We start from the raw sequence: 25,390 nt of genomic DNA on the forward strand, positions 1-25,390 counted from the left end.
ACCTTGCTGGCGTCTGAGTCGGACTGGAGCTCTCTGCCCTTTACCAATCCAGCCACGGGCCCATCCATCTGGCCCATCAAGACTCACTCTCATTTCATCAGTCCATAAAACCTTAGAAAAATCAGTCTTGAGATATTTCTTGGCCCAGTCTTGACGTTTCAGCTTGTGTGTCTTGTTCAGTGGTGGTCGTCTTTCAGCCTTTCTTACCTTGGCCATTGTCTCTGAGTATTGCACACCTTGTGCTTTTGGGCACTCCAGTGATGTTGCAGCTCTGAAATATGGCCAAACTGGTGGCAAGTGGCATCGTGGCAGCTGCACGCTTGACTTTTCTCAGTTCATGGGCAGTTATTTTGCGCCTTGGTTTTTCCACACGCTTCTTGCGACCCTGTTGACTATTTTGAATGAAACGCTTGATTGTTCGATGATCACGCTTCAGAAGCTTTGCAATTTTAAGAGTGCTGCATCCCTCTGCAAGATATCTCACTATTTTTGACTTTTCTGAGCCTGTCAAGTCCTTCTTTTGACCCATTTTGCCAAAGGAAAGGAAGTTGCCTAATAATTATGCACACCTGATATAGGGTGTTGATGTCATTAGACCACACCCCTTCTCATTACAGAGATGCACATCACCTAATATGCTTAATTGGTAGTAGGCTTTCGAGCCTATACAGCTTGGAGTAAGACAACATGCATAAAGAGGATGATGTGGTCAAAATACTCATTTGCCTAATAATTCTGCACTCCCTGTAGAAGTGCAGAGTAGAGTGGCATACAGTAGATATGGGATGAGTACAGTGGAGTAATGTACAGTGGATTAGCATAGAATGTAATGGCATATACTGGAGTGTGTCAAAATGGAGTGGCATACTGTAAATGGCGGAGTGCAGTGGCGCAAAGCCAACTCTTATACACTGATGTGGTGTAAAGTGGTGTGTGCAATTAAAATGAAAGGTACCATAAAATTATGTAAAAAGATGTGAATGTTATATTTGAAAAGTATGGATTTTAATACCAAAATGTTACATTTTTGGCTGTATATATAAATGGTGTAAGTCACTGTAAATGTATACTTGTATAGAACATAGTTATATATTGTACTATGGTATACCGTGCACATTTCACAGAAAACCACAGTACATGTGGCTTAGAACTGATGATGTGATTGGTTGATGGCTGTGCTTACCAAAGGTAGAAATCAGCCTTGTAGATTGTATGGCAATTTTCCATTATTGTACGGTCAGAGTTTCGCTGACCTCTGGGTTAAAATGTTACATATAGTTTATTATTATGTTTTATTTCTGTTAACAACCTATTACCACTTTTATGAAGTAGTAATAGGTGAAGTTTTCTGTTTTTAAAATTCTGCAAATTAGCAATCTATGTTTTCTTTTCAAATTTTAGACCTTAATAATGTTGTACCAATTAGAGGAATGTCCGCACATTTTAGCAGACTTCTTCCAGTGGTTTAATTGCGGAAGGAGTAAACGTTTTGCAGGGTTGGCTGAAGTGCTGTAAAGGAAAAACGGGTGTCCCAATATGTGCTTAAATTGAATATATTTAATATAGACTTTTACATTTGTTTTTTGTGAAAAGCAGGAGTCATATTTTGTTTACATTTAGCAGGAGGCTATGCTATGGGGACTCCTAAAGCGCATGTCTACCCGACGGCCTCCCAGTGCTTTTTGAGTCAGGACCTATCCATGCAGAGATCATGTAAACAGGGTAGGATTAATGGGGGTATGCCCAAGCTTTGAGCTGTTTCCTAAATCATTTTTGGGAATCCTAGTTCTACCGGCAGTGTGTTCCACAGCTTAGGTGTAATATGTGAGAAAGACCTTCTGCCCCTTCCAGTCCTTTGGATTTGGGGATCCTTCAGGAGCTGTGCCTTGGAAGACCTTAGGGTCAGATTTACAAGGCCCTAGCGCATACTTGTTCCACATTAGTGTCATTTTTTTACGCTAATGTGGCTCAACGAGGCAAAAAGTTCTGCGCCATGTTTACAAAGTGGCACGATGCATGCATTGTACCATTTTGCGACCCCTTGCGCCACATTATGCCTGCTCCAGGCATAATGTATGCAAGGGGGGGCATTACAGTGATAGGAAGCCCACAAAAATGGAGAAATGAACTCTACAAGATTTAATTGTGACATTTTTGGCGTAATTTTTAACGCCTGATCAAAGCAGGGGTTAAAATGATGAACCCATTGAAATCAATGGGCCTCCTTGCACTTTGCTGCACTACTGTCAAAAATGTTTACGCTAGTGCAGCAAAGCATCACAATAGCGTGAAAGATTTTGATGCTATTGGCCTAAAATGCATCATGGTGCACCATATTGTAAATACGGCGCACTCATGGTGTCGTTAGGTGGTAGTGGGGGGGCACAAGAAATCTGACGCATCAGTACTGATACGCCAGATTCTTGTAAATCTAAGCCTTAATGTTTTGTTAGGTATGTAAGGTGTGGAAGTGCCCTAGTCAAGAAACATCGTTCACACTGAATCCTCTGTAGGCTGTACAGAGCACTTTGAATTTTATTCGTTCCTCGACAGGGAGCTAGTGCAGGGTGGCCAAGGCATTTTTTGCCTAGGCCTGTTTGGGTATCATGGATAGCATACTAGCTGCTGCATTTTGGACCAAATGGAGTATTTTGATAATGTATTTAGGAGAACCCATGTATAGGGAGTTCCCGCAGTCCAGTCAGGAAAGAACTATTGACTGAACCACAGTACTTCTGGATGGGGTAAGTAGAAGTATGAGGATTTTGCGGAGAATTCTGAGAAGCCCAAAGCAGGAGGCCACAAGTTTTTTTGCTTATGCATCCATCGCCAGAGAGCTGTCCATTCACATACCTAGGCTTTTTATGCCAGAGGAAGGGGTTGGAGGTTTGAGATTTGGCCATTCTAGAGAGGGTTGGGGTTCGGGTCTCTGCTCCAGGATCATCAGTTCTTTTTTTTCCCCATTCAATTTAAGGCAGCAGTTTGCCATCCAACTGGCACATTTGTCTAAGCAGGGGGGCAACTATTGGTATCGAAATCCTATTCATGGGGAAAGGTATATGACTAGCTGTGTGCCATCATCAGATGAGACGATCAACATCCCAAATTCCTGCACGATGTCAGCTAATTATATAAAAGTGTGTGACTGAGAGAGGAGCCCTGTTGTACCCCACACTTTAGGAGGAACACGTCTGAATAGCATGGGTTTTCACATATCTGAAATGACCTATCACTTAGAAAAGAATTCAGACAATTAAGAGTGCGCACATGTTTTATTTTGTGTACTGCAGGTTAAGTGATGTAAATATTTTATAAGTTTTAATGTACTGAAAATTATTAATATTTACTATTGCAGTATTTTTACAAAATGTGGGTGTATTTCATGGTAGTCCCACGGTACATAGTTACCACAAGTCATTAGGTGATAAAGTAATGATAGGCTTCTCAAAAGTTAAAGGCAAGCATGTTGTCTTTAGGCACACTTTCCCGGAGTTATGCGTTATGTCTTCCTATGTAGGTAAGTATTAGGTTTAGTCTTTTTCCTCTAACTATTACCACTTTAGTATAGTGCTAATATAGAGAGCAAAATAGTTATGACTTTCCCTAAAAAATGTTTTAAACTACAGGGTAGTGCGGGAGCACTGCGGTACCCCAAAAAATGTTTTCAAGGTTAACATTTTTAAAATTACAAATATTGTGACAGATATCCTGCCCGCCGTATTACAAGTTCTATCACATTGTATGGAACTTGTAAAACGGCAAATGGGATATCTGTAATTTTTTACCGCCAAGGTGGTAATCTGGTCCGTATTGTCTAACTGTGTAGGTTAATATATTTTTTAAAGTATTTTTTTAAACTTGTGGTACCGCAGTACTCCCTAGCTATTCCTGATTAAAAAAAAAAAATACAAATAAACTTATAAATATTTTTCCCTAGCTATTATCACTTTACTAAATTGGTAATAGGTATGGGAAAAAAACAAACCTAGGACCAGATGTACTAAGCTTTTTTCCGGTCGCAAACAGCCCGATTCTGCAAATCAGGCAGTTTGCGACCAGAAAAAAGCTTTTCTGGATGTACCAAACCCAATTTTATGATTCGGTAATCAATTACTGAATCACAAAATGGGTTTACAAATCACTATTAGGAAGGGGCGGCCCTTCCTTATAGCGAGTCTCAATGGTATGTGTGAATATTTTGAACCCCAGAATGCAGTTGCAAAACATTCACAGATTACCACCAACTTCAAGTTGGTGGTAACTATTCGCAAAAAGGAAGGGGTCACCAGGGGACCCCTTCCCCTCGGTGAATGGGGGTGCCAACATTTTTTCAGAGCAGCCATTCGTCCCACAGAAACTTTTTTTTTTTGTAGTGCATCCTGTTTTCCTTCAGGGAAAACCAGCTGCTTTAAAAAAAAAACTGCTTTATTGAAAAAGCAATCACAGAAATGGTGGTCTTCTGACCCCAGAGGGCCACCATCTCTGTGACTGTGTCCATTCCTAAATGGCTTGCAAATTGCAACCTGCCTTATGAATATTAATGAGGCAGGTCCCTTGCAATCGATTTGGGAATCACAAACAGTGTTAAATACACTGTTGTACATAGCTGTTTGCGATTTCCTGATAGAGAATTGCAAAACTTCTCTATTAGGAAATCGCAAACACCAAGGGCCAGATGTGGAAAGGGTTTTTACGCGTCGCGAACAGCGAAAATCGCTGTTTGCGACGCGCAAAACCCACATCGCGATGCCCATTCCCATTTTGCGAGTCGGTAACCTGGTTACCGACTTACAAAACGGGACTGCGAGTCGCAAATAGGAAGGGGTGCTCCCCTTCCTATTTGAGAGTTGCAGCACGATGCAGGATTGCTTTGTGACCGCGAACGCGGTTGCAAAGCAATCGCAGTTACCAACAGTGTCACACTGGTGGTAACCCATTTGCAAAAGGGAAAGGGTCCCCATGGGACCCCTTCCCCTTTGTGAATGGCCTTGAAAACATTTTTTCAGAGCAGGCAGTGGTCCTATGGACCACTGCCTGCTCTGAAAAAATTAAACAAAAAAGTTTCATTTTTTTTCATTTTGTAATGCATCTCGTTTTCCTTTAAGGAAAACAGGCTGCATTACAAAAAAGAAAACTGCTTTATTTAAAAGCAGTCACAGACATGGTGGTCTGCTGTCTCCAGCAGGCCACCATCCCTGTGAGTGCTGCGAGTCGCAAGGGGGTCGCAAATTGCAACCCACCTCATTAATATTAATGAGGTGGGCCTTTGCGACCCCCTTGCGGCTCGCAGATGGTGTCAGGGACACCATCCTGCATCCTGGATTGCGACTCGCAATTTGCGAGTCACAATGCAGGAGTTTACATACATGTTACGTACATGTGTAAACGTACAAGTTACGTACATGTGTCCCCTAATACGTACCTACATTGAATGGTGGAACACAGAATACAGGGAAACTCGAGCTGACAACAAGATGGCTGCCTTTCACTTTTGTAAAGGCAGTCATTAGCCAATCAGCTATTGACTTGTCTATATTTCTCAGGAGTACTGCGGTTCTACAGCGGTCAGAGATAGAACTAAAATAAAAACACTTCAAAACTTATGAAATATTTACCGTACTTAGGTGCAGTACCCCAAAGAATCAGCTGTGCACAATAATATATAACCCTTCCAAATTTCATCAAAATCTGGCTGACAGTTTCACGCTAAGCGTAGTGCAAAAGTCTATATAAAATGCATTGGATTTTACACCTGCTTTGGGACCCCCCTTTATTCGTTGCACCCCTTAACAAAATGCTGCAAAGCTTTCAGGACTCCAAGAATAAAACAAAGGCAGCAGGTCTGTAAAGTTTCATGGGCATTTGTCAAAGTGGTGCAAAATTATTAACGGACTAAAATAAAAAAATACCGCTGTCTGGTATTTTTGGCTACTGCCGCTCTGTAATATATATATTACCCAGTGGCAATCGCAACTAGTTAGTTATATTGTAGTTAGGATTGTGTTTCCAAAGGAAATGCATTTTTTGTGTTGCTAATAATTTTGGCACCGTTTTACGAATCTCTATGAAATTTTCCCAAAAAGTTTTGTATTTTCCCTAGATTGTGTTTGGAACGTTTCAGGGTGATCCGTCAAGCGGGGGTTGAGAAAAAACAGAAGGAAGGGTTCCTAAATATGTTTCCCAATTCATTTTCCCATAGGAAGCTTAGACACAGCTTGAGCCTAAACTACTAAACTACAAAACGGATTTACACTAAATTTGGCAGAAAGCTACATCTAGTTCCAGAAAGAGTGCTTTTTGTGTTTTGGTGTAAATCCATTCAGCAGATTTTTTAAGAATTAGTGAAATAACACATTTTCATATATAGGGATGCAGAGGCTCTGCGAATTCCAACAGATCTCAAAGTGACATCTGACTGAGTCACCACCTCACCCAGGAAGTAGTAGCAGCTATCCTAGGACTCAAGATATGGTCTTGAGCCCTGAATAAAAAGTAAAAAAAACACAAGAGGGCAGGAGAGGAATGCACTGAATGGAGTGGAGAGAAACTGTGTGCTGTGGAGTGGCATTGTGTGGCATGGAGAGGCACTGTGTGGATTGGAGTGAAATTGTGTGGTGTGAAGTGGAATTGTAAGGCATCATGTGACATGGAGTGGAATTTCGTGGAATGGAGGTGGGTGGAGTGGAAAGGAATTGTGTGTCATGGTGTGGAGTGCGGTTGGGTAGCACTGTGTGGCATGGAATGGAATTGTGTGGAATCATGTGGAGTGGAGTGGTGTTCTGGGGAGCGGAGTGGTATGAGGCTGAGTGGCATTGAGTAGAGTGGAGTAGAATTGTGTGGCATTGTTTCGAGAAGAGTGGAGAGGCACTGTGAGGAGTGGACAGCATTGTGTGGTGTGGAATGGAGTATAGTAGCATTGTGTGCAGTGGAGTGGCATTGTGTGGCATGGAGTGGAGCACCACTGTGTGGAGTGGAGTGGCACTGTGCATATTGGTGTGGCATTGTGTAGAGTGGAGTAACACTGTGTGGAGTGGAGTGGCATTGGGTGGAGTGAAGTGGAGTAGCACGGTGTTGAGTGGAATGGCATAGTGTGTAATGCAGTGGCACTGTGCGGCGTGGAGTAGAATAGAAACTGATTGGAATAGGTGGAGAGGAAACGTGAACTGGAGTGGAATGGAATTGAGTGGACTGGAATGAATTTGTGTGGCGTGGCACTGTGTGATGTGGAGTGGCATTGTGTGTCATGGAGTGAAATTGTGTGTGGCATTGTGTGGCATAGTGTGCTGTGGAGTTCAGTTGTATGAGTGGAGTGGAATTGCATGTCACTGTGTGAAGTTGAATGGAAATTGTGTGGCGTGGACTGGAGTTGAGTGCAATGGAGTGACATAGTGTGGGGGAGTGGAATCTTGTGGCATGGTGTGGAGTGGAATTGTGTGGACTGGAGTGGAATTGTGCAGTGAGGAGTGGAATAGAATTGTGTGGCATTTTGTGGCGTGGTATGAAATGGAGTAGAGTGGAATTATGTGGTTGTGTTTGGACTGAAATAGAATTGTGTGGCATAGAATGGAACTGTGTGCCATTGTGTGATGTGGAGGGGACTGGAATTATGTGACATTGTGTGGCGTGGAGTGGAAATGTGTGTCATTGTGTGGTGTGAAGTGGAGTGGAATTGTGTGGCACTGTGTGGTGTAGAGGGGAATTGTGTGAAGTGCACACAAATTTCTGTCGCGCTCTCTCTTTCTCCAACCTAAATTGTAGTACTGCTATCACATTTCACCAGAGCTACTTGAATCTTTGTATTAAGATTTTTGCAAAGCATTAGGAAGGCAGAACCGTTGAATTGTTTACAGTACATTTTTTTTTATTACATTGCAGTAAAACATGTGGTTCTGATGAAAAAAAGGCAAAAAAATGTGTGTATTGTTAGAAATTAAATGCAAGAAGCTTGCGTTTGTTTACAGATGTTAGTGCACATCATCTAAGAAGTAGGATGTTTGCACACAGATTAAATTATAGCAGTAAAATGCAATTTGCCAGACATTTGAGTTGCACCCTGCAGCTGTAAAGCAAACAGCAGAGACGTCTGAATAATGAAGCACCATATTGATTTCAGGATAAGGTAGAGCAAGTGCACAGCAGCAAGCAGGTGTCTAGACAAGATGGGTGAGTTTACGGGGGCATTTTAAGAATGGTAGTTAAATTCTGTAAACTGAATTATAAAACAGGGAGAAGGGGTAGGTGGTAGTGAGAAGAAGCACCACAGACAAGGGGGTGATAGTGGAAGAAGAAATGGTACCACAAACTTAGTGCAAGAAGCAGGCAGACACTAATCAAGATGACTCAATCAGTGCTTGATCTGTGCTCCACAGTAGAAACAGGAAGTGAAGGCCAGCATGCACTGGCCAAATTAGGAGGCAGCAAAGAAGAGCAACAATGATGCCAACAAATGGTAAGCAATGGGCTGTTCAAATCCTTTATTGTAAACTATAAGCCTCCTAGCAGGCAGTGCATGCATTGTCCACAGGTAAGACCTAACAACTGTTGAGTCTGCTCTCTATGATCTTGCGAGCCTGCGACTGCTGCAGGTGCACACCGCAACAGTGGTGACAGCGTGGTGCGACGCCAGCGGGTATCTGGCGTATGGATTCATGTTGACGAGCTGAACTCCACTGTGGTGTAGTGATTTATTGGGTGGCTTTGGGACCCTGGGCGGGTTTCACAAATGGTCTCTGCTAGGAGTTCAACACCTGGGAGATGGGTGGAGGGGCCGAGGGCTGGTGACATTCGCAGTCCTTCAGCAGGCGTATGCTCTGGCGGAAACTGAGAGATATAGGGCCAGATGGATCATTCTTCACAATAGCGATTACCTAATTGCGATTTGTAGCGAATCGCAATTAAGTAATTGCTATTGGAATGTATGAAACTCCAGGAGTTTCATACTGCGATTCCCAAGGTCTTGCAAATGGACCAACCTCATTAATATTCATGAGGTAGGTCAAAATTTGCGAGCCATTGCAAATAGCTACAATCACAGGGATATCTGTGATAAATCACATTTCAATAAAGCAGCCCATTTTCATTAAAGGAAATCAGGACGTGTTTAAAAATGAAAAGTTTTCTTTTCATTTGTTAAGAGTAGGCAGTGGTCCATAGGACCACTGCCTGCTATTAAAAATCATTTTCGCATGCATTCACAAAGAGGAAGGGGTCCCTTGCGGACTCCTTCCTTTTTCCGAATGGGTTACCACCAATTTGAAATTGGTGGTAACTGCGATTGTTTTGTGACCGCATTCACCGTCACAAAACAATCATACATACCTCTGCGATTCGGTATTAGGAAGGGACACCCTTGACACGCCCCTTCCTAATACCGAATCGGTATGTAGTCGCAAATCCAATTTGCGATTCGGTAACAAGTTACCAAATTGCAAATTGGACTTGTTACATACCAAAATGCATTTTTGCAATTGCAAATGGCCCGTTGGCCCGTTTGTGATTGCAAAAATGTTTGATATATCTGGCCCATAGATACTTGCAGCTCCGGCACGCACTGGGTCACCATGTCTCGGGCGATGAACAATTGCCAGTATCAGCCCCTCTTGAGGACCGTCTACTGACGGAACCACTGGAAGAAAAAGCCATATCTCTGACATATAAGAAATTACTGTACAACTTCCCAGACCCAATGCTACCACAGCGTGCCAAACGGAAGGCAGACCTGGAAACACTGAATAATGAAGACTGGGTGGGGGCAAGACAGAGCCCCAGGGTGGTGGCGGTTAAGGCCCGATTAAGGCTGATCCAGCTGCAGATTATACACAGGGCTTACTACTCCAGCGGTGTGCTATGTAAGATGGGCAAGGCGCAGACCCCGCAGTGCTTGAGAGGCTGTGGGCAGGAAGGCACCTTCTACCACATTCTGTTGGCATGCCCTGATACAGGCTTATTGGCAGGGAATTGCCAGAGCGATGGCCCGGACACTTTGGAAGGAGGTTCCATTGGATTCCACAGCTGTTCCTACTCAACATAGAGGGGGAAGATTCCCTGCCGAAATATCAGGGCATCTGGTTGGCCATAGTGGCAGTGGTGGCTAAGCGTAATAAAGCATGAACCTGGGGAGCCGAATCTCCGCCCAGCATACAAAAATGGCACACTGATCTGGACTGGTGCTGGGGTGCGGAGAGAGTAATTCACCAGAGTAGGGGCTGCCCGAGAAAGTGGTAGAAAATTTGGGGAGGGTGGGAAGCCTACAGGAATGGGGTGTGATTCTCTAGGTGTGATTCCACAGGTGGGTGGAGGGTCAGCGTATCAACTGTATTTGAGTTCAATAAAAAGATTTATAAAAAAAAAAAACCTAACAACTGTGACTATCAATAGCCTCATTGCAAAATTGTAAAGATTACCTATGCTCCACAGCCCAATATGGTACGTTTTAAACAGTGACTGCCTTTACACTTTTTGATTGCTAGTGTTATGAGATATTTGTAAGAGAAGCTGTGAAACCAAGCATTGTGTCCAATGTTCCTTGGGCCAGATCTGTGAAATTGAAGACTTTACAACACAAACTCCATCAACTCCTCTGATGTTCTAACTAATGAATTTCAGTGAAAATTTGATGATGAAGAAACTTCAATTTAACTTCTGATGCCAATATATGAGGCCCTCATTACGAGTTGCATGATACTGGTGGCATGTCGACCTCGCACCATAATTACCAATAATGTAGGGTATCACCCTGCCTGTATTGTGCAATTACGAATGTAACTCCATGGAATCGGCAATACCTATGTGGACCCAGTTTCACATTACCTAAAACTGCACTGTGTTCCCAATTCCATGGGGTTTAACACTCACATTTACTACCTGCTCCGAGCAGTTTGTAAATGGGAGTAGGGTCTTCTCTGCAGGGCAGGGTTAGTGGAAGCCATGGTGTGGTGTAACCTCCTTGCCGGAAAAGGAGGCCGCACGGAGCAGGGAAACTAGAAACTAGAAAAAGCAATTTTACCAGTAGTTTCTTTCTGGCCAGTAAAAGCAGGTCTGGTGGTCCAATACCCAGGACAAATGTGTGTATAATCACTGGGGCATTAAAGATCAGATGGACTGAATTTGCCTACTGGAATTCTGCACCACCGAATCCAAATAAACATGATTGAGTGACCTCATGAATGATTACATTACCAGAGTGATAAGACTTACCTAGAAAAGCAATGAGCTGCAGAGACCACCCACCGATCGGTTATGAGGGACCCTCCACAGATATGATAACCATTTTTCTCTAAACTGATCTGCCAGGGCCATGACCCTTGCTGGGCATCTTCTCCTCCGACAATTCGATTTGAAATTGTAGGATGTCCACAGACTAGAAAAGAGAATGTAAAGCTGTTAATATACATTTGGATAGGACATTGATGCAAATTGTATCTTTCTATAAAGCACTGGTACAACTTGTGCCAAAAAGGTCAAAACAAATTACCTGGAAAGATGGTCAAACTCACCATACACTATTAGATGTCCTTACGGGCTCCTTTAGTAGGACCAACACATGTTACACCTATGCACTGATGCATGATGCTGACTGGTTGATGCAGACTATCAAAGCTCTTTCTTACCTGACCATGGAACTGGAAGAGGGGGCAGACAAACAACCCTCCTTTCTAAAAGGTAGTGGTAAATAAATGTCACAAAAATTGCCCAGTACAAAGATCTGCCCCACCCTAGGGCAAGGCAGTGCCAATCCAAAACTAGAATGCTCATGATGAAGGTGGGGCCAACAAACTACCCTCTACTATTTAGCAATGTGGGGAAATAAATATCTCCCTTTCTTGCTCGGAGTGTGTGTGTGTTGAGGTGGTACAGCAAAGATCACTGCTGCCACTGATTATTCTAAATTCCACACCACCCTTGGCAAGAAATGTGCAAACACCCCCTCACCACTGATCATGATTGACACAGCTAAATAACCCTGCTTATCAAAGGCCGGAGAAAACCCAAATACCTGCCTTTGTGCATGATACGGGGACAAATAAACAAACCCACCCTTGTTCTGGAAGGGTGGCAAGAAATAAATACTATGTCCTTGGGCAACAACACTAAATACCCCCTGCTATTCTACAGGTTCCAGGGCAAAGCAGGACACTTCCAGGGAAAAGGGCATTCGGGGCATATTTATAGTGCCCTAGCGCCACCTTGCGCCACATTAACGTAATTTTTCTTGACGTTAATGTGGCCTAACGTGGCCGAAATCCCTGCGCTTTATTTACAGGGTGGCGCAATGCATGCACTGCGCCACTCTGTAAGCCCTTGCACTACATTATGCCTGCGCCAGGCATAATTAGTGCAAAGGTGGCGTTCCCCCGTTAGGGGAGCGGGAAAAATGGTGTAAGGAAATCTATTAAATTTCCTTAAGCTATTTTTACGGCACTTTTAACGCCTGCTCATGAGCAGGCGTTAAAAGGGGCCTTCCATTCTTTAGAATGAGGCTCTTTGTACTCTGCAGGAGTAGTGCCAATATTTTGGCGCTACTCCTGCAGAGTACATCAATAGTGTGGTACAAAATATGCTATTGCCCCCTACCCTGCACTATGGTGTGCCGTAGGGGGTGCATAGGGGCGCAGGGAAAGTGGCACTGCACTCAGTGCAGCACCACTTTCCATAAATCTGCCCCTAAATACCTTGGTTCCGTGCAAAGCAGAGGACAAAAAAAGACACCTCTGCTATTGTCAAAGGTTAAGGGCAGGGCTGGCTTATACACAACCCATGCTCCTGGGAAAGGTAGAAGCAGTGTACCCCTTCATCATTGCCAACAGTGGAGAATGTTTAAGAGTCATAGGTATCACAGAGATTCACCTGTCCCGGCCTCCATCACAGTCTAAAAAGTGAGTCTGGAAGGGCTGGGACACTTGCTGCAACACCCTAATCTCAATGGTAAACAGTAAGTATTGTAACAAATACACAAATGGGGGTCGAAATCCTGTAGGTGACTCTTCCGCTATCCTGCCTAAAAAAGATGCTCCCACATGGTATACAACTTTTGATACTGCACCTATTTTAACCAAGAAATTACCTTCATGGGGTGCTGGTAATGGTGGCCAAGTTCCATCCCCCAGGGAGCCAGATTGTGATAAGTTCATAGTTCCAGCTAAGGTGGTTGGGGCTAGGAGGAATTTGGAGTGGGGCAATCATGAACCTCTATGAAGAGGCAACCTGTGATTAATTTATCGCCAGCCTCATGCCATATGTGACAATTTTAGCAGGGGTTCCAGAGCTGCAGGATGAGCAGAAGGAAGTCCAAAGTGAATTGTGCCATAAATGTATTAATTGGCTTGCTACCCATAAGGATTTTTCTCCTTATATGGCAAATGAAATTCTCCTTAGATGCCCGGTGGATTTGGTGGGTTCTGACTGTAAGAACATAAGCGGTGATTGTGTTATTATTAATTTCCAATCCCCTCAGATTGTACAGAGGCTGCTCTTCCCCCCCCCGTAGGACGACTTACAAATGAATCTACTGTGATTTTACTGCTGCTGGGGTATTTTTGCGAACCCAGAAGAGGAGTGAATAATGGGCCTCTACCACTGAGCTCAACTAACAGGACCAATTGCATTCAAGATTTAGGCGCTCATTACAACCATGGCGGTAAAAGTCGCCTACCGCCGTGCTGACGGCCGCCAACATACTGTGACCGCAGCAGTAGTCCGCTACGGGTATTATGACCCACACTGAGAAATCTGCCACTATACAGACACCAACACAAGTCCGCCACACCAAAGGTCAGTGATAAATTGGTGGTACCAAAACCCACACCGTTACACCAACAGGAACACGCCCACAGTATTATGACCCACGAATCACTGCGGCGGTCTTTCAAACACTGTAAACCATTGGCGGTACACACCGCCGCATTCAAAATACACACACACTTACAAAACCACACTACATTGGACAATTCAAACTACACACACCTGACACATATACACACACCACACCCACAACACTATAAAACACACACCCAGATTACCCACAACCCCTCACAGCGAAAAAAAAGATAGCAAGCAGAGTGAGACACAAGGCAGGAGCATACACTCAATCAGAGGCACAGAACACCACCACCCATACACCATCCACGCACCACACACCACAACACATCACTCCACACCTCACCCCACACATCCTCACACCTACCACTCACACCACATCCATGGCACCCCAAAGACACCCCAGGTTTTCAGAGGATGAGTTAAGGGTCATGGTGGAGGAAATCATCGGGGTAGAGCCACAGCTATTCGGATCACAGGTGCAGCAGATGTCCATTGCAAGGAAGATTGAGCTATGGCTGAGAGTCGTGGACAGGGTCAATGCCGTGGGACAGCACCCCAGAACAAGGGATGACATCAGGAAGAAGTGGCACGACCTACGGGGGAAGGTGCGTTCCGTGGTTGCAAAACACCAGGTAGCCGTACAGAGGACTGGCGGTGGACCCCCACCTCCTCCACCACAACTATCAACATGGGAGGAGCAAGTCTTGGCAATCATGCATCCTGAGGGCCTCGCAGGAGTAGCAGGAGGACTGGACCCTGGTAAGTCACATTTTTACTACTTAACCCCCAACCTACATACCCTCATAAACTCCTACCCCTACCCTCACACCCATCACTCCAAAACCTCACATATGCCCCACCACCACAACTCACGCATCCCAATACCAAGCCCTGCATGTAACACCTATGCATGGACACCCATCACAGACCTGCATGGACACCCAGCCACTAGAGAGAATCACCTAGCCCACAAAACGACCACGGACACAAGGCCAAGCTGACAGGGAAATCACAACCATACAGGGAAACACACCTATGCACAAGATGGCACACGCAGATACATTAACCCTGCATTTGCATCCCCACAGGACCCCTACTCAATGTCACCAGGGAGGAGGTGCCAGCTACAACCAGTCTACCCCCTGAAGAGGCCCACAGTGAGGCAGCAGCTCTGCATGCCTGGATCACGATGACCAACCTGACCCATCAGGGACCTCTGGACAGTTGGTTCCCCTGCCACAGTCCCAAACCACCACAGAGCCTCCCCCCTCAGGAAACACCACCATATCACCCACCCAGCCGGCCCATCCCTCTATCCCCAGGACACGTCAATCAGCAATGTGTCCACCACTACAGGGAACCCAGGCAACCCCACAAGCACAGGACGATCAGGGACCTGGAGTCAGTGGCAGTGGGTGCACGGTTCAGGGGACAGAGGCACAGGACAACAGGGAAGCTGAGAGGACTGCTGTGTGACAGGGGGAGGACACATCTAGGGAACTCACTCTCCACGAGGCTCTCTACAAGCCCCAGCCAGGAAATAAGACTCTCCTGATTGTCACTCTTCTGTCCCACTCTGTCACCCTGTCCACCTTGAACTGCCATTACTCTGCATCCTATTCCCCATTGGACAATGCACCTGTGATACCAATAGAGTGGACTCTTACTGGACATTCCTCCACCATCACCCCTGCCTTTTGCACATCCCCCTCTACTTATGAGCACTGAAATAAACACCCTCGGATCAAAAACAAGTACGGAGTCTGTCAATTGATTGCAACATCAATTAGGTTAACAAGCTGTAAACATTTCAATCCATATGTCCAGTTATATATACATTGGTATGACCTGTAGTGGGCAGCAGTACACATAGCAGGAACGAGAGTGGGGCCCAGGGATCTGAAAATAGACATGGCAAAGGGTAAAGTCAGTGGCCAGAAACATAGGGTAAGAGGCAGTCTTGTACAATGTCCAACAGTTAAATGAAATGTAATATGAACGTACAATGTCTTACCTGTGTGTCACTGGAAGTATTGCAGAATAATGTTGCTCCTGTTGTCAACATCTTATTCCTCTGCCTCCTCTTCCTCACTTGCAACAGGCTCCACCGCTGCCACAAGACCATCTCCAGGCTCATCTTCCTGAAGAAAAGGCACCTGGGGTATCAAGGCCAGGTTGTGCAACATGCAACAGGCAACGATGATCTGGCACACCTTCTTGGGTGAGTAGTACAGGGAGCCAGATGGAGGCACCGGAATCTGGCCCTCAGGAGGTCGAAGGTCCATTCTATAATCCTCCTTGTACGGCCATGTGCCTTATTGTAACGTTTCTCTGCCCTTTTCCTTCCTCACTGGGGTCAGTAGCCATGAGAGGTTGGAGTAACCAGAGTCACCTGCAAATATCGAAGAACACCTGTTAGACACACACTAACCCTTAGGGACAACCCCATACCCAGACACCTACTCATACTGTGTGGGGACCTTGGGCTTACCTATTGGCCACACCCGGTGCCTCTGGAGTTGGCCCATCACATATGGGATGCTGCTATTCTTCAAGATAAAGGGGTCATGCACAGAGCCTGGGTATTTGGCATTCACATGGGAGATGTACTGGTCCGCCAAACACACCATTTGCACATTCAGAGAGTGCTAGCTTTTTCTATTCCTGAAAACTTGCTCATTTCTCCAGGGGGGGACAAATACCACATGTGTACCATCAGTGGCACCTATGATGTTGGGAATATGTCCCAGGGCATAAAAGTCAGCTTTCACTGTGGCCAAATCCTCCACCTGGGGAAACACAATTTAGCTGCGCATATATTTCAGCAGGGCTGACAACACGTTGGTCAACACGTTAGAGAACATTGGCTGAGATATTCCTGATGCCATGGCCACTGTTGTTTGGAAGGAACCACTTGCCAGGAAATGGAGCACTGATAGGACTTGAACTAGAGGGGGGATACCAGTGGGCTGCCGGATAGCTGACATCAGGTCTGGCTTCAATTGGGCACACAGTTCCTGGATTGCGGCACAATGAAGTCTGTAGGTAATGATAGTGTGTCTGTCCTCCATTGTTGCAAGGTCCACCAGTGGTCTGTACACCGGAGGATGCCACCATCTCATATGCAGCCTCAGCTGTTGGAGCCTATGGAAGAGAACGGTCAGCAGAAGGTCACAATCCCACATCTATTTCACTAATGCTGTTTTTTTAAAACTTTACAGAAAAGAAATGTGAATCCTAGAATCATTTGCCGTGCCAATGTATGCTGTGACACAGTTAGGTGCCATGCCCTGTGGCCCCCTGAAATGGCGGCTCCCTGACCTGTGAGGAGGGACAAGTGGAAATGAGGTAATTGCGCTGGCGTGTGCGTCGTCGCGGTAGGCAGTCGACGACCGCAGCGCAACTTCGCATTGGTTATCATTGGGCCCTATGGGTTCCAGGAGCCAATGGCGATGTACGCCAGCGGTGACGGTACGCACCACCGCGGATGTGACCGCCATTATCTGTCTATTCACTCACTTGCTACTTGACCTTCAACCAGAGAGGACCTACACTGCAAGTGCTGCTGTGACCTGTGTCTGGAAGCGACAATGGCTTATGTGTCTGGGGAAAGGGCCCCTGCCTTCACTGCGAAGGAGTTGTAGAAATTGGTGGATGGTGTCCTACCCCAGTACACTTTACTCTACAGTCCTCCAGACAAACAGGTGAGTACACTGTGAGCATGATGTGTGGGCCATGAGTGTATGGAGTGCTGTGGATGTAAGCCACATGTTGGGGGGTGCTGAGGCGTCCTGGCCTGAGTGCAGCATGTAAAGTTGTCATTGTATGTGCGTCAGGGGATGGGTGGGAACTGGTGGCCAATGAGTCTGACGGTCCAGACGGGTGAATAATTACCTTTTCTGCTGTCTTTTCCATGCAGGTCAGCGCCCACCAAAAAAAGGGTATTTGGTGTGCCATCGCCAAGGAGGTGCCTTCCCTGGGGGTCTTTCACAGGCAGAGCACCCACTGCCGCAAGAGATGGGAGGACCTGCGACACTAGTCAAAGAAGATGGCGGAGGCCCAGCTGGGGCTGGCCTCCCAACAAGGAAAGGGTGCCCGTCGCACCATGACCCCCCTGATGTTCCGCATCCTGGCGCTGGCCTATCCGGAGTTGGATGGGCGCTTGAAGGCATCATAGCAGCCACAAGGGAGTGAGTACAGATTCTGAATCATGACTTTGCATGCGTTAAGGGTTACCTGGGTGGGGGATGTGGGCTGTGGGTGCCCCTAGGCCTTGGCGATCATCTCAGGGTAGGTCCCTTGTTTGGCAGACTCTGGCGCACTCCTACCCCAATAGTGTAAGTGGTCATCTACTGCTGGGCAGGGTCCTGTGGGTTTCTGGTGTGCAGATGCTGGCAGTAGGCATTATACCCCATGGGCTGGTGACTGTCTTAAGAAATGGTTGGGCATGGCCTAGTGCATAGGGCTACTCCCTGTGTGTTGTGTCCGCCAAAGGTAGTGGTGTTGCTGGCATTGAACAAGTGTATCCTCTGTCTCTTTCCCCCCTTTTTTGTTTTTTCACCCTGTACTTGTGTGCATTAGCATCCTCTGGCTGAGGAGCGGAGGCACCGGCGACAGAGGGAGCAGCATCCCACATGAGCCTGGAGGCCGAATCCACGAGGGTGAGGGCACCAGTGGGACGGAGGGCGAGGGGAGCACCACCACGGGGACAGGAGTGGAGACCACAATAGCGACTCTTCCTCCGATAGAAGCCCCCTATCAGCACCGCCCTCCCAGCAGCCCCTCAGCGTGTTTCCCATGCCCGCTCACCCAGGAGGGTGGGCATCCCATTTGCCCCAGGCACCTCAGGCTCTGCCCCATCCAGCCCTGCTGCCCTCAGTGAGGAGGCTATTGACCTCCTGAGATCCCTCTCTGTTGGGCAGTCAACCATACTGAATGCCATCCAGGGTGTTGAGAGGCATTTGCAACAAAAAAATGCATACCTGGAGGGCATTCACTCTGGAGTGGCGGCCCAACTGAGAGCATTTCAGGCTCTGGCCTCAGCACTGATGGCAGCCCTTGTCCCTGTGTCTAGCCTCCCGCTCCAACTTCCTCTACCCAGACCCAATCCCCTCAACCCAAGCCTATCCCAAGCACACCCTCAGACCAGCATTCACCCAAATCACCACACAAAAGTGGCTCAGGCAAACATAAACACCACACTTCATCTCACAGGCACTCACACAAGCACCATACCCATGCAAACACATCAACATCCACTACCTCCACAGTGTCCCCCTCCTCCTCCTCGTCCACCTTCCTCCGATTAGCATCTACACTCACACCTGTATGCACTATATCTTCATCCACTACCTCCATCACCAGCACGCCCATCACAACACACCCCTCACGAGCAGTCCCCACCCCCACAACCATGCATACATCCCCTGTGTCCTCTCCCAGTGTGTCTGTGACCCCTCCTCCCAAAGTACACAAATGCAAGCACCCACCCACCCACCCAACAGCCATCCACCTCACAACAGCATCCAGCCCATGCACCTTCACCCAAACTCAGCAAACATACACCTCCTACAACCACTCCCTCTTTCTCCACTCCCAAACCCTCTCCATCTTCCTGTCCCAGTGTGTCTAAAAAACTTTCCATGGCAAACATTGACCTGTTCCCTACCCCTCCCCCCGTCCTTAACCTCAGGCCAGGGTGTCCAGATCCCAGGCCAGCACCTCAGCCACCAAGTAGGCGTCTGCTGTGGTACCTGCAACTCCCAGAGGATCAAAGGGGGCACCCGTCAGGACAGCCAGTGTGCCACCAACCCCTGCAAAGGACCAAACAATTCCACCACCTGCCAAGGGGAAGAAGGGGCCAGCATGCAGCAAGACCAAGGAGCATGACCCACCCAGCAAGACCTACTCCAAAACTCCAGCTGCCAGAGCCAAAGTCCCAGCAGCATCTGCCAAGGTGAGGAAGGGGCAGAAAAGCGAAGGCAAGGCACATCAGGCCTCGGAGGCTCCAGGAGAGGGCCTGGTGTCCACCATCAGAACCGACAGCCCGCCACCTGTACAGCAGCCAGCACCGCCACAAGCACCGCCACAAGCACCGCACCTGCACCCCCACCTGCCTCGCCTCTGCCACCACTACTGTTAGCCACAGCATCCCCAGTGGGCAGCCATCCGAGGCTGCAGGAGACGGGCTGGTGCCTCCCTCCACCACTCGCTGCACCTGCACCACGGACAGCACCGCCAGCATCCCCACAGCAAGCACCCCCACATGCACTGCCACCTGCACTGCTGACAGTAGGACAACTACCAGCAGCAGCAGCCCCAGTGTGCGTCTGTCCGAGGCTGCAGGAAACAGCCTGGAGCCTCCAACCACCACTGGAAGCACCCCCACCAGCACCAGCACTACCACCAGTTTGCAGCCTTAGTTGCCACAGGATGGAGTCTGGCCCTGCCTCCATGGAGTATCATGCTACCTGTTCCCTGAAAATCTCGTGCCTCAGACACCCAGCTGAGGGAATGTGAACTGCAACACCCCAAGTGCTGCATCACTGGGCACAAAGTCCTCTCCAGAACCAGTGGAGAATTGCATCCACTCACCCTATCCTTGGCAGGATGAAGCAGACTGGGCACAAAGCCCCCTCCAGAACCAGTGGAGAACTGCATCCACTCACCCTATCCTTGGCAGGATGAAGCAGACTGGGCACAATGCCCCCTCCAGAACCAGTGGAGAACTGCATCCACTCACCTTATCCTTGGCAGGATGAAGCAGACTGGGCACAAAGCCCCCTCCAGAACCAGTGGAAGAAGCCACCCACTTGAGAGACTGAGGCTTTGCACTCACCCAGGACCAAGCAGTGGGCAACCCACCCACTTGAGAGACTGTGGCTTTGCACTCCCCAGGACCAAGCAGTGGGCAACCCACCCACTTGAGAGACTGTGGCTTTGCACTCCCCAGGACCAAGCAGTGGGTAAAACACCCACGTGAGAGACTGTAGCTTTGCACTCCCCAGGACCAAGCAGTGGGCAAAACACCCACTTGAGAGACTGTGGCTTTGCACTCCCCAGGACCAAGCAGTGGGCATTCCATCCACTTGAGAGATTGTGGCTTTGCACTCCCCAGGACCAAGCAGTGGGCAAACCACCCACTTGAGAGACTGTGGCTTTGCACTCCCCAGGACCTAGCAGTGGGCATGGAGCCCCCTTGAGGAGCAGTGGCGTTCTTCCATCTTCCGGCTGAGGTGCCCCCCCTTCCCTGTCCCCCTGTGGTGCCTTTGTGTTTTCGACCTGATGCCCCTGCAGTGTTCTATCCGTATTGAGGCAGGAGTCAAGTATAGCCTTGACCCATGATCTTTGGCCAAGTGGGCCACGGACATTTGCAAAGGACAGTGTACGGCCTTCTGTACATATTGTAAATATTTGTATATACTGTTTTTAGATTTGTTACGTATATCTGGCTACTTCAGAAATATCACTGATTTAACTCAATTCCCTTTGTCCTTGCGTTCTTCCGGGGGTAACGGGGTGTAAATGTATTCTTGTTGCATGTGTTTGTGTGTATGGTGTTGTGGGTGAGGGTGGGGTTGGGGGTGTTGCGTGTGTGTGTCACTCTCTTTTTCCTCCACCCCGTCCCCTGTGTGCTAGGTGCAGTACTCACCCTGGTCGTTGCCGCCGCCTTTGATATTCCTCGTGTATGAGAAGATAGACCAGCATCGGCAGGACCTGCAGCTCGGGCTCCATGATGTCCTGGTTCTTCGTTGAGTGTTGAGGGGTGAGTGGTTTCCCTTCCAATTCCTGTTTCCGCCGTGCTTTTGATGGCGTTGGTACCGCCCCGGAAAAGCTGGCGGATTGGCAGGTTGTGATGTGGTAGGTGGTACATTGTCCTTGGCCTGTCTGTTGGCGGTGACCGCCGCAGTGTTTGTTGCTACTGCCGTGGTGGTCGGAGTGTTGAAGTGGCTGGCTGTGTTGGTGGTTTCCACTGTGGTCGTGATCCCATATTTTTTTACTGTTGGCGGTATTACCGAGGCTTTAACACCGACCGCCACAGTTGTAATGAGGGCCTTTATGTCAAGGACCTATGACAATGAGGCCCCCTAGAAGGGATGAATTTGTCTTTCCACTTATTGTTCGCTATGACATTCTGGTTGGGGTGGATTGACTTGTCTGTGGGGGGGCCCTCCCTGCAGAGTTTGGAGGGGCGGAATAGCGAGGATAGAGGGGCACCTAACCCCTGTGGGGAGCCTAGTTTGACCTTAACCAAAATGGGGGCATTTGCTGTGGGTGGTTTGCCAGAAGCGACATAGCCTGCAGTGGTGGGCAATGGGCATCCCTTATTAAAGACCAAGTCACTTTTGGTGCTAGGCCTTTTGGTGCTGAGGCTTCTCATTCAAAAGGTAATAAGCAAAGGCCTTTGGTTACAGGCTTCCCAACTGGGACTGGTGGTCCAATAGAGCCTGTGAGTTGCTCTGATGAGATTAGATTTAACTAAAGTCCTCCTACTGTAGGCCGCATGCGCTTGGTTAATGGTGGGCTAACCCCTATCTATAGTAATGAGACTAGAGGGGGCCCTCAAAAACAGGACCAGCATCAATTGACTGGCCCGCAGGCCACTGGAAGCTTATTTTCATGGAATATTGCGGGTCTGGTTGGCAAACTTAGTATTCCTGAATAGACTAGGTTCATAGATCCTTATGCAATATGTCTATTTCTGGAAAGCTGGGCTGTCCAACCATAGCAAAGCCTTGGGTTTGTTAGCTTTAGTAAGGAGGTGGTTTAATGTAACAGGGGTCGCAGCTCAGGGGGGGCTCACCACCTGGGTCCACACAAGTCTCTGATATAAAGTCAGTGAGCTTTTGGTTTCCTCTCCAGATATTTTGTGTGTTTGCTTGTGTTCTGGGCCTGACAAGATATATCTTTATAATGTGTATTTAAGGGCCGGGGGAGTTGGTAAAGAAGCTACTGTAATAGAAGTACTGAATACTCATGTGTCAAATGCACCTGGGGGTGTGCTGAAGATTGTGGTTGGGGATTTTAGCTGCCAGTACGAACTCTTAGATGATAATGTGGCAGCTCTTACCTTTGAAACTGACAATGTCTGGTCCATACCCCAGTTTTCTTTGGTGCCAATTAAGAAATGGTCCATTTTAGCCCTGCAAATAAATGCATTTACAATGAAGCAAGGGTTACGTGCATGCAATGGGAGAACAATGGCTGACAAAGACAGGAAACATACTTTTAATCGGGTTCCTGGCACCAGCCTGATTGATTATCTCTTAGTGGATGACAGGATTTGGTCGTCAGTGGTTGACATCGCTGTGATCCCTTGCCAGGCTAGTGATCATAATGCTCTGAGCCTTGGGGTGGATCTATGGATCCTGGGGTGGGAAGGTAGTGTGAGAGATCCTTCAGCAACTGGTTTGTGCTTAACTAGTAATAAGCACGGAGTAAAATGGCCCACTGTGCTAGGTTCACCGAAGATAATGATAGGTATTTATGCTAAGGTCACTTCAAGTCTTGATGCCCTCCTAAGGGAAGAGGAGGACAGTGGTTAGAGTATCAGTGGGAAATGGATTAGCTACATTTACAATCATTTATTTAGTGGACTGAAGGATATTTTCTTTTAGGCCTTTTGTGGATCCTTGAATAGGAGGGTTCCTGCATCATGGTATAATAGAGCATGTACGGATTTCTGGACTGCCTTAATTACTGCAATAAAAGTGCTGAATCAAGGAGAAATCCAAATTCGGAGGACTATTTACAAAAAATATATTTTAGTCTCAAAAAAAGAATGGGAAATGGTAAGATGGGAGAGCCAATAGGACCGGGGATGCTCACAGCCTTTGGAATCTGGTTTCAACTGGGAGTAGGGATGGTGTCTCTAAAGTGGGAACCAACGTACTGGCAACAGACTGGGTAGCAAATTTCTCCTCACTATATGCTGATAGGGAGGGTATTGTTTCACCCCAAAAGCCCAATTGGTGGGAAGTAAGTTTGAAGAGTGGTGAGTTTGGCAAATGTGAGAATATTGTTGACTCTCCTATCACTGAGGATGAATTAAGAGCTGCAACTGCTCAAAAAAAAAGATCCAATAAAACGCCTGGGCTAGATGAAGTCCCTGGAGATTTATATCTAAGTAAGCTGAGTGTTTGGTGCCCATATTTCCTGGTAGTATTTAATAACATCCTTTCAGGTGGACCCATTCCTCCCTTCTGGACAGGATCCAAAATTATTCCCATCTATAAGAAACACTCCCGGAATGACCCTCGGAATTGTAGGCCTATCAGTCTAATTGATTGCTCACAAAAGTTATTTGGTTCAGTTTTACTTGATCGCTTGCAAGCATGGATGGAAAGTAATGATATTTTGACTGATCTCCAAGCTGGATTCCAAGAGAGCAAGCACGGTGGACATGGTCTTCAGACTCCTGTTGATTTATTGGAAAACAGCGGTCTTGGGGGGTAGTTGACTTTATTGCCTTGGCCGATTTACCCTCCGCATTCGACTTGGTTCCCCGCCTCAAGATATGGCAGATCCTAGGGAAAATGGGAGTCCCTTTGGACTTGCTGGGTATTTTTATCAGGCTGCATAGTAACGATTATGCTCAAGTGTGGTACAGCTTGTGAGGCGATCGGACTGATCCTTTTTCGGTGGACCGTGGAGTTAGGCAGGGTTGTGTTCTGGCCCCTACACTTTTTTCTCTATATGTTAATGGGCTTGTTGATCATTTGAATCTTTGCAAAGGGGATGCTCCCAGGTTGGCCAATCTCAAACTTCCTGCGTTGTTGTTCGCGGATGATACCCTTCTGATATCTAAATCACCTATGGGATTGCAAAACATTTTAGTTTATTTTGAGAGTTTTTGTACTTAGGGACTTAGAAATGAATGTCAAGAAGACCAAATACATGATAATAAACCCAGACCTGGTAACTAGACCGAGCCCTCAACTTGTAGGAGTCCCCTTGGAACGGGTTAGTGTGTTTGTCCACCTGGGCTTGACCTTGACAGAGAATCTAGAATGGAAGGCCCACATTGAAAGGAGATGGTTGAAAATGGTGCAGTGTGTAGGGGCAATTCTTGGAGCTCATCGAGCCTCTTCTTCCTGCCCCTTAGATTCGCCTATACATATAGATCACAGGCTTTGGGGAATGCCCTCTATGGGGCTGAATTATGGGGGCATCAGGATGTAAGTAAACTCGTTGTTGCTGAGAATGGCTTTTTGCTAGTTAGTGGGTCTTCCTGTTAGTACCCCACTATTACCACTTAGGCTTGATCAGGGCATTAAGCCTATTAAAGAGGGAGTGTGGATTAGGCCCTTACTATTTTGGCAAAGACTCTGGCCAACTCCTGAGTTACTCCCTTATCAGGAAGCTGTTAGGGATGTATTACTTCTTCCCGGCTCTAAATCTCTCCCCTGGTTAAAATATGTTAGAGATACTCTTTTGAATGTAGGTTGGTTACAGATGAGGGAAAGGAGGATGAGAGTGAGCCTCTCCGTGATCTCCTCTCCAGCAACCCACAAGCTGGATCTGTGGATGGAGTAGTCTTGTCAGACACCCTCATAGAACAGCAGCAAGCTAA

The 25,390-nt window shown here is 47.1% G+C and overlaps 1 protein-coding gene across 4 annotated transcripts in view; it reads right to left on the minus strand.

Moving 5' to 3' along the window:
- The window catches only part of LOC138304315 (transmembrane protease serine 9-like), a 1,357,906-nt gene that overhangs the window by 245,730 nt on the left and 1,086,786 nt on the right, over positions 1-25,390 (minus strand). For all 4 annotated transcript variants that reach the window (XM_069244270.1, XM_069244271.1, XM_069244272.1 and 1 more), the window contains one exon: positions 11,197-11,359. In XM_069244270.1, coding sequence (XP_069100371.1) covers positions 11,197-11,359 — 163 coding nt within the window. The remainder of the gene's footprint in view (positions 1-11,196; positions 11,360-25,390) is intronic.

This window comes from Pleurodeles waltl, chromosome 7, assembly GCF_031143425.1.
Source record: "Pleurodeles waltl isolate 20211129_DDA chromosome 7, aPleWal1.hap1.20221129, whole genome shotgun sequence".
NCBI lineage: Eukaryota > Metazoa > Chordata > Amphibia > Caudata > Salamandridae > Pleurodeles > Pleurodeles waltl.